At 32.8% G+C, this 10,276-nt stretch overlaps 2 protein-coding genes across 2 annotated transcripts; one reads left to right on the plus strand and one right to left on the minus strand.

The window, feature by feature from the left end:
- The first annotated feature begins 604 nt into the window (after positions 1-604).
- LOC140865394 (probable inactive receptor kinase At2g26730) lies at positions 605-3,768 on the plus strand. Its single transcript, XM_073270027.1, has 2 exons — positions 605-2,037; positions 2,255-3,768. Exons 1-2 carry the CDS (start codon positions 741-743, stop codon positions 2,839-2,841), a joined length of 1,884 nt encoding a protein of 627 aa, XP_073126128.1. The 5' UTR covers positions 605-740; the 3' UTR covers positions 2,842-3,768.
- A 4,344-nt stretch (positions 3,769-8,112) lies between these two features.
- LOC140867138 (zinc finger BED domain-containing protein RICESLEEPER 2-like) lies at positions 8,113-10,041 on the minus strand. The gene is made up of 4 exons (XM_073272212.1): positions 8,647-10,041; positions 8,500-8,557; positions 8,353-8,404; positions 8,113-8,272 (listed from the first exon to the last, which is right to left on the minus strand). The coding sequence occupies exon 1, from the start codon at positions 9,986-9,988 to the stop codon at positions 8,891-8,893; it is 1,098 nt and encodes a 365-aa protein (XP_073128313.1). The 5' UTR covers positions 9,989-10,041; the 3' UTR covers positions 8,113-8,272; positions 8,353-8,404; positions 8,500-8,557; positions 8,647-8,890.
- Between the last annotated feature and the right edge of the window lie 235 nt (positions 10,042-10,276).

The following is a 10,276-nucleotide window of genomic DNA, read 5'->3' on the forward strand; positions in this document are numbered from 1 at the left end:
AATATCCATGTTCTACCCTGGAATAAATCCTAGATTTCATAGAATAAATAGCATAATCATTCTGTATCCGAGAAAAATCCCTTGAATTTCATATAATTTCCTTAAAAATCATAAGCTTCATTCTTCAGAATAAAGCCCATCGGTGTGTGGATGAAATTTCAAGTTACAGTTGAGTGATGATGACCAATCGATGTTGATTCCATTTTACTTTACATGTAAAGATGTTTTTTTTTTTTTTTGGGTTAAATCCAAAATGAGGGAAGAAACAGGCTTTGCTATCACAAGTTTACTTTTTTATAATTGAGACTCAAATTGGAGACCTTGTTCAGCTGTTTTTCGTTTTTTTCTCTCAAGAGACCTATATATATATATGAATAATAAGCAACATAACTCAACGAACCATGTGGAATGCATGTAAGAAAATTCAACTACTTGACCAATTCCTCAATTCAAGTATTGCAATAGAACAATTCCCACATCCTTAAAACTGGGATTCTTACCGCCCCCTGCCGGCAAATACATATTTATTTTACTAATAAATTGAGTATTTTTCAATCAATCCTCCATTTTTTTAGCGTGCACAACCCCTTTACCATTTCCCAGAAAAGAACAAGCTGTCTTATAAATTTAGCCATTTGGCAATGAACAGTTACATCTCCAATAGTATTTCATTCTAAATGTTGCACAAAGGCTAATCATTTCATGACTACATTTCTTGCAATAATAATCTAAGAAGCACGATGAACCGAGCTCGTGTATCGTTAGTTCTCCAGGCATTCTTTCTTCTGTTATCGATGGCAAACTCGGAAACAGCAGAAGTGAGGGATGCATTGGTCATGTTTTTGGAAAAACTTGACCCCCAAGACATTCATGGAAGACAAAACTGGGGTTGGAATACTAGTTCAGATCCCTGCAATGGAAGTTGGAAAGGGGTGACTTGTTACACTGATTCGCAAACCGTCAAGAGAATAGTTCTTGAAGAACTCAACCTCACAGGGATACTTGATGCTTCCTCTCTTTGTGTAACGAAAGCTCTCGCGGTTTTGAGTCTCAGCTCTAACAGTATTATTGGAGCATTCCCAGAGGAGATATCAAGGTGCAGCAGACTGACACATGTGTATCTACATGGAAACACATTTTCAGGAAATCTTCCCACATCCCTCTCGAAACTAAGCAATCTAAAAAGGATTGATGTATCAGGCAATATGTTTACTGGTGGAATCCCGAATGTGTCAAGAATCTCCGGGTTGCTATCTTTTCTTGCAGAAGACAATAAGCTCAGTGGCGGTATACCGGAGTTTGATTTCTCAAATCTCGAAGAGTTTAATGTCTCTAACAACAATCTCAACGGCTCAATTCCTAATGTTGGAGGGAAATTCAATGAAAGCAGCTTTATAGGCAATCCGGGATTGTGTGGAATGCTATTGTCTAATGCTTGCCCTCTCCTTCCTCCACCTACAAAGACAGGCTCATCCTTTAAGAAAGACCATTTTCTCTACGCTGCATGCGCGGTAATTGGACTCATTATTGTGAGTCTGATTGCCTTCAAATTGATCAAGAGTAGGAAATATATAGAGACTAAAAACACCTCTAACAAGGGCTATCAAGAAGACAACACACACGAGAAAGTAAGCAGCACATCCAGCGAGTCGAAGGCTGCTGGTGGAAAAACCTCTGAATTCTCTGTAACATCACATGAAACTGGAAAGGGCGCCTCATCCTCACTTGTAGTTCTCTCAAATCAGCCGGCGAATGGGCTCAAGTTTGAGGACTTGCTGCGATCTCCAGCTGAGTTGATCGAGAGAGGCAGGCGTGGAACCCTCTATAAGGTGATACTAGACGATGGCTCGACTCTAGCGGTGAAGAGAATCAAGGATTGGGATATTTCAAGGGCTGATTTCAAGAAGAGGATGCAGCGGATAGACGACGTGAAGCATCCCAACGTGATGCCTCTGGTCGCCTTTTATTGCTCTAGACAAGAAAAACTCCTGGTTTATGAATTTCAACAGAATGGAAGTCTCTTCAAACTTCTTCATGGTAAGTTCTTCCTCTTTATCCCTTCTGTCAATGTAGTTAAAGAACTCATAAATCACATCCAGAACACACAATTTCCTTGGCATATTTCCTTGAAGGCGGATACAAATCTTGATTAACGAAAACGAAGCCAAGATTGATACTGTTGGGGGTGATATTATAAGAGATCAAAGTAATGGTAGAAACTTTTTAAAAGTAACTTACTAACTGCCAATTTCAGGATCCCAAAATGGCCAACCATTTGACTGGGGAAGCAGAATGAGCATAGCTGCCAAAATATCCGAAGCAATGGCTTTTATGCACGAAAGTCTCCAAGCTTGTGGAATTGCTCATGGAAACCTGAAGTCCTCAAACATCTTACTCAGTGACAAAATGGAGCCCTTTATAAGTGAATATGGTCTGAGAGAGGTTGAAAATCAAGACCATTTGGTTCTTGCTGAAATAGAAAGTTTCCAAGAAACCAAATCTATCAGAGGAAGTACTGCCCCAAAAAATGGCTTCAAGGCGGATATTTACAGCTTCGGCATAATCCTTCTCGAGCTCCTAACAGGAAAACTAGTCAAGAACAATGGATATGATCTAGCCAGGTGGGTTAATTCTGCCATAAGAGAGGAATGGACGGTTGAAGTTTTCGATCAAACACTGATCTCAGAAGGTGCCAGTGAGGAAAAAATGGTGAATTTGCTTCAAGTCGCTCTAAAGTGCATCAATTCTTTAACAGAAACGAGGCCAAACATGAGGGAAATTGCTGGAATGATAAATTCTGTACAGGAATATGAAGAGAAATCTATATATTCTGATCCTTGAAGAATCCTGAAGAGGCACTAATCAAGGATTAACAGGAGGACAACTGTTCATTCATGCACCTGATTCAGCCCATGATAAGTGAATATGGGGGTGTAATTTCCTGTGAAAACACTTACAAAACCAGAAACATGATTCCTAATCACACGTTTTATTTCAACTGTATCCTTTTCTTTTCAGGAAAACTTTAATTTAATTTCCTAGTCATACAAAGAAACAAGCCCAACTTTTGCATATACCAACATTTATAAAGTACTCCATCTTAAAGTAATGATCAAACAAAAAATACAAACCAAGAAAATGAAGATACTACAATCCTTCGATCCTCGAAAGCATCAGAAAGTCACCTGATCAACTATTAACAAACGAAGAAAAATGGTAGCCCGAAAAATCGCAAACCATGGAAGGATCTGTGAGAATCCCTCACAATCTTGTGCAACCAAGATGGCTTCCATATGAGCCATCTCTTTTTTTGTTTTTTTTTTTTTGAATGTTAAGTAGAATGTAAAAAAAAAAAAAAAACTAAAATAGAACAAATATTCAAATTATTTGAAACAATAATAAATATCGTATTTAAAATAATATAACCATAAATTATACAAAATAAAGATAGATAAAATAACAATCAAGCATAAAAAAAAAAGCTATATAAATAAAATAGGATGCTTGAATTATCATTTTTACTCATGATCGTAGAAAAAAATTGAAGAATTTTTTAAGAATAGTTATTGTGTTAAAAGAGAGAAAGAGGGAGAAAATATTGAAGGAGTTAGGAGAATGTGTTTATTCATAAACAATGAGAAAAGTACAATATTACCCTGATTGATGCTTTAGGACGAATAATCGGATGGTTATTGAAAAATTTTGATAAACTCTAGATTTCTCGATAATTAGAAGGTTTATTTAACTCTTCAGTTTAGGAAGAATATTTGCTTCTCGTCCATGCGTTTGGTAGTCATGATAAAGTGGGATAGTGATTTTTTATACAAGATAATCATTCGTTTGGTATGATTTTTATTAAACCTAACTAATGTTTTCTGAAAATAATAAACCCATATTAAATAGGTTAACTAAACTCACACCCCACCCTATTATTAACAATCCCATTCTCTATCCTACTCATTTATTCCAAGAATGCCCCTTTTCCCTAACAAAAAATCAATCTAAAATCATGCCGTCTCCTTCTCTTCAAACGTTGATCGAAGAAAACCCTCATTAGTTTTTATTCTCTCTACGTTTAATTGCAGAAATGAGGTAAATCATGATCAAAACCTCGAAATGTTTGGCATATGGCGTCACAAAACGAATTTTGTTTGGATGTTTTATTTTCTTGGCAGTTGATAAAATTTCAGAAATTGGAGGAAGCTCGCTGTGTGGGTTTTTTTTATCTTGAAAATTATTTTTGACTACATTCGTTTTTAATATTGTAGTAGGAACGAAAATTTGTAAGAAGATCTGCCTGAATTTTCGCAAATATGTGTTTGCCGTGTAATTTGGTTATATCTTTGTTAAATAATTCGTTGTTATCCTATATGAATCTGTTATTTTTTTGTGTAAATAGAACGAAAATTATTAGAACCGGATGAAGTACACTTCTTCGTTGGAATCTTCTTTTGAATACAGCCCTTTCTTCTCCGATCCGTTTTGCTAGTTCCAGGTGGATTTGAAGCCATAATCGTTCAAGTCACAAACAAATGGATTCTGTGTGTTTTTTTTTTAAAAGATAAAAAAAAGGATTCTGTGTTATCGATGAAGAGAAGAAATTTTTTTTTAAGTGAGGGTATATTGGTCCATAATTTATTAACAACAAATTTATCTCATTTTTTAAAATTACACAAAACTCAATATTATTTATTACACCTTTTGTATATCCTTGTTTATTCAACAACTAATCGTTATTAACAAGCGCACAATATATCAAATTATGATAAAGTTGGATGGAGTTCAAGTCCTCCCACCACTTAGAGCAAAATTGTTTAAATTAATTTAGGCTAAATCAAAGACGCGGCAATTGTATAGATTACAATGAACTAAATTTATTCTAGAAAAAATAATGCAATTAAATTAATCGAAGATTGAATAATGGTTAAGATAAATTCAGATTTCAAGAAAATGTCCGACAACATACAAAATATCAATTATTGTAATGTATTAATGGATTTGCACAAAATTATTCAAAATCACGAATAAATTCATGCTATATTAATTGTTAATATATTTCTAAAATTAATAATATTATTTTTATTTAACAGATCTAATTGACTTGAATTAAACAAAAACACATCGAACAACTATGAAATTTCAGTTTTTTGTCTAAAAGCGTGCATTGAAACCAAATACTATTTCTATTCAGTTTAACCATGTATTCATTGCAGATATTTACTGAGTTTTTTAAATGATAGATTTTGGTGGAATTGATAGATTTCTACCGAAATTTGTGGATTCTCACAGAGTTTTAAAAATTTTCACGGAATCTTGTAGATTTGTTTTCAAGATTGATATAGATATTTGTAAATTTTTTCAAAGAACCCTTGAATTTTGTAATTTATGATTGTGCATGATTTTTTTAATTTATTTCTTTGAACTAGCAGTTGAGCCTGAAAAACTTATATTTATTTAAAATATTTTTATCTATCAATATAAATAATTTTTTACTTATTGATTTGATTTGCTAAAGAAAATAGATAAGTACTGAATATATTGCAATTAAACTTCAATTATTCAAGTCAATTCAACATGTTTAGTTAAGTAAATGGTATATCAGTACTGTGAAATATTTTAAAGTATTCCACAAAATTCATCAATATTTTTGAAGAGTATTGCATTGATATGTATCTATACTGATACGTGTTCCCATGACTACACTAATTGATCTTCCATCATCGCATAGAGGTTGCCAAATTTACCATAATTAGCAAGCAGCTATCTCTGGTACGTAGTGGTAAGGTCACAATTAGATAGGCTCATTCTCCCATGTTACAATATTAACTTGTATGGAGATGTTCGTCTATAGTTGCGAGAGTCTCTTCGGTTGCATCTCTTTTGTTGAAGGTCGTGTTCTTTCGTTACAACCGATCGATCGTACACTATAATATACAGCACTGCATCGTGCCGGCATGTCACATGCGTGCGTTTGTTTTATCGATTAGCGTACGTCTTATCTCTTTTAAAAACTTTTGATGTCCTAAGCGCCAACTATAACTGAATCCTGATAATTTGATATGTTACTTTTTACATATTGCATGCACAATTAAGAATACGTGTCCTCATCTTTGAAATTATCGTCTTCTATTTAATTAGTAGTGTATTTTTATTTTTATTGAAAATATATAATTAGTTTATGTATTTATTTAAAGTTTTAATAATTTATTGGATATTTACTTATCAACAAAATATATAAAATGAAAGTAGTATTTACAACTTTACCAAAAGTTAGTTACTTGTATAGTTTTAATATTTTAAATTGTAAAACGATCAAAGTGTATCACGAGTCGGCTTCCCTTAGAGAAATTATTGCATCCCAAATCCCAAAAAAATCAATGATTACAATTTTTGCAATTTATGAAGATCGAACACATTATGTACTTGACTCTGATATTAATTATAAGATTAAAAGTTTGTTATTTTAAAAAAATTACAATTTTGGTGTGCAACTCTAATTTTTTAAAACCATACAATAGCCCAAATTAAACATCATGTGTCGATCGCTCTCATAACAGAGATAATTATTACCCCAATATACATAACAAAATATTTATAGCTAATCTCCATATCCAAATTCAAATAGCTAGTATTGCAATTCTATTGTGTTTGATCATCTATACTATTATATTATTAAGAAGGACCTAGATTAACTAATTTTGATGTTATAGTCTAATTTTTAAGTACAAATTAAAAAAAATCATCACATTTTTTTTAAAAAATAATTTTATTTGATAGAAATACCATAAATTTATTTTAGTAAATTTGTAACTCAGCTGTAAACATATCAAGCTTACAAAAATTATTAAAATATTTCTTTATCTTTATTTAAACTTTTGAATTTTTATATTGCTTCGACATGAATCACATGACACAAAATTATTATAAAAGTTATAACTTTTAATAACACAAAATAATATAACGCAAAAAAGCTTTTCTATATATGCATGTGTATGGATCGCGTTCGAGTCAACGCTAGTTTTATATATAAATGAAAAATATACGTCCATATCTTTTAGATAAAATATTTATAATATTTTTTTAATATAAATGTAAATATATTATGTGGAACCTCGGGTTGCTAATCAAATCTTGGGATAATTAATCACTAAACATGATTAATTAATAAAAGATCAATTAACATTAATCAAACAATAAAAGAATGTTTAAACCAAGAGCTTAAATTTTTTTTTTTTAAAAAAAATTTCAGCACTTCGCTCGATCGGGTAAACTCACCCGATCGAGCGAGCTTAAATCATCAGCTCTCGGGTCTGGAAAATAATTGGCCGCTCTCGATCCCACGAACTCACCCGATCGAGCGGGCCTCAAAATCAAATTCTCTGTTCGATAAAATCACATGCCGCGCTCGATCCTTCTAGTTCATGCGATCGAGCGAGCGTGCCCTGTTCGAAAATCTGCAGATTTATTTTGCTGTCAAACTTTGAACCTTCAATCCAAATCATTCAAAAACCAACTCAAATCATGGTTTATAAAATCTAAAACATGCATATGTACATATATTAAGTCTCAAGCATATAAGCATGCATTTATTACATCAAACGGATCATTTAGAAGGCGATGAAATACACAACTACATCAAGTTGCATAAGTGTACTTCAAACCAACATAGCTCTCACATGTTTGATGTTTCTAGACAACACAACTAAAACCCGAGTCCTCACGTGCTAAACTCTCTCCCAAGCTGTCAATGTCGTCTTTGACTAGCTCCTGCTCCACCTGTTGTCATGCACAAATACAAAACAAGACAACAACCGGATAAACTCCGATGAAAATATAATTCCCAGTATAAACGACATATACATGCGTTCAAATATAAACATGTCAACTAGGGGTGGGCAACGGTCGGTTTGATCCGGTTTTTCCCTATAACGGTTCGGTTTTTTTCGGTTTTGGTTTTGAAAATCTCTAATCCAAAACCGAACCATATTGTTTCGGTTTGGACCGGTTTTTTTGTAATACGGTTCGGTTTGTATGGCCGGTTATATACGGTTTGTAATCTAGAATGATGCATCACTTGATTCACGCAATACATATAACATAATAGAGAATCAATAACAATAAAACATAATTACTCCATTAAAATATAAATTTTGAAGTATAATTACGAGTAATGGTAAATATGCTTTCAAAAAATATACAATTCCTTCAAAAATAATACTCCTTAAAAATATTTGAATTTCCAGAGTTCCAATTATCAAACAACTACAAAATCCTGTTTTGCAAAATAAAAAATAAAAAAATCAGTAGTTAGAAAGTAATTATGAATGAAATAAATTAAATATGTAAACTTACTGCAACTACGGTTAATATCTGTCCCATCATCAATTCATCATCTCCAAAAATTCTATTATTATGAAAAAAAGCAATAAATCCATTACAATTAGCAAGAATAACTACAAATCATGTATCAATAACTGAAAGTGCGTAAACTTTACTTACTTTTCATTGAATGATTATATTTCAGTTATGCTAGAACCCATTCCAACACTGATCAAATCTAAAAGAATTAACAAAATCATTACGAAACATTAAATAAAAAAATAATTGTAACATACATAAAACATAAAAAAAAGACACGATTCTTACCAGATTCAATGTTTTCAAGATGATCCAAGTCTTCTTCTACTTTAATGGGTGAAGTTTCTTTTCGGAACCAATCTTGAAGACAAATGAGAGCTTGAACTAATCGAGGAGTTAATGAACTTCTGAATGTATCAAGAACACGTCCTCCGGTGCTAAATGCACTTTCCGAAGCCACCGTAGAAATAGGAATTGCTAACACATCTCGAGCCATCTCAGCCAGAGTAGGAAATTTGGAAGAGTTAATTTTTCACCAAAGCAAAATATCAAATTGTTCATTTGCAACCTCAACATCTTCATCAAGATACCTATCTAACTCAGTCTTAGCATCCATATTTCCACTTTCAGCCTTATGCCTTAAGTATTCTTGTTGTATTAATGTTCTTTTATGAAGGATTCCAATGTTTATAGTTGATGGCTCAACTCTGTCAGTGGATGATCCTTTAGACATTTTTGAAGTGACCTTCCTATACTCTTCAAATAAAGTAGTCATATACAACTTTACTTCATCTCTTATTTTCTCCCCCTTTTCTTGTCCATACATCCTTAACAACACAAAAGCCACATAATCATATTTGAAACGAGGATCAAGAACACATGCAATAAAAATCATCTTATTCATTTTTTTTGGAGCACCCCAATATTTATCAAATTTAGCTTTCATCCTTTTTGCCATCATAGCCAAAGAAATTTCATCACTATCTACCAACAACTTTAAAACACAAGCAAGCTCACCAATTTCATGAAAGTGGACATTTGAAGTTACATATAATGAACCTGAAACTCTCAAAGTAAGATTATAAAAAGCTTCAAGAAACTTCTCCATTTTTCTCACATTTTTCCAGTCATCACTTGTCAATGCACCTACATCTTTTCCATCTTCACAAACATGGGTAAGAAGATGATCCAACAAGCCAGAATCATGAATACCATAACTTAGAAAAGCATTTTCAAATTCCAAAGCAGTTTTCAACATCAAGTAAGTAGAATTCCACCTAGTAACAACATCCAAACACAAAGACTTTTTACTTGTTATCTTTTCAATTTCACAGCAGTCTTTGAATCTTTTAATCCTTGAAGGAGACTGCCTAATATATCTTATAGCTTGTCTAACTCGTCTCACAGAATCTCCAACTTCTTTCAAGCCATCTTGAACAATGAGGTTGATTATATGAGCCATACACCTCACATGAAGGTGTTGACCATCCATCAAATTAGTTCCCCATTTACTGAATTGCTTTGACATCTCTTTCAATGTAGTATCGTTAGAACTAACATTATCAACTGTGATAGTGAACACCTTATCCAAACCCCAATCAAGCAAACATTTAGTGATCACAATTGCCATATCATCACCTTTATGACTCTGTATTGGAGAAAAATTTAATATTCTCTTTTGCAAACTATCATCTATCAATAAAATGAGCAGTAAGACACATATAAATAATTCTCTGTATTGAAGTCCATGTGTCTGTTGTGAGGCAAACTCTTGGACATGTTTCCTTGAATAAAAGCTTAAGATTTTTCTTTTCTTCCAAAAAAAGTTCAAAGCAATCCCTTGTGATTGTCCTACGAGAGCGAATTCTGAATAATGGTTGTATCACATTTACAAAGTGTTTAAACCCTTCCATTTTCA

Source organism: Henckelia pumila, chromosome 4 (genome assembly GCF_033568475.1).
Source record: "Henckelia pumila isolate YLH828 chromosome 4, ASM3356847v2, whole genome shotgun sequence".
Taxonomy (NCBI): Eukaryota; Viridiplantae; Streptophyta; class Magnoliopsida; order Lamiales; family Gesneriaceae; genus Henckelia; species Henckelia pumila.

Coding starts and splice junctions, on each gene's coding strand:
- LOC140865394 (XM_073270027.1), top strand. CDS start 741: ATGAACCGAGCTCGTGTATCGTTAGTTCTCCAGGCATTCTTTCTTCTG. Junction 2,038..2,254: donor TCTCTTCAAACTTCTTCATG/GTAAGTTCTTCC, acceptor TGCCAATTTCAG/GATCCCAAAATGGCCAACCA.
- LOC140867138 (XM_073272212.1), bottom strand. CDS start 9,988: ATGGCAATTGTGATCACTAAATGTTTGCTTGATTGGGGTTTGGATAAG.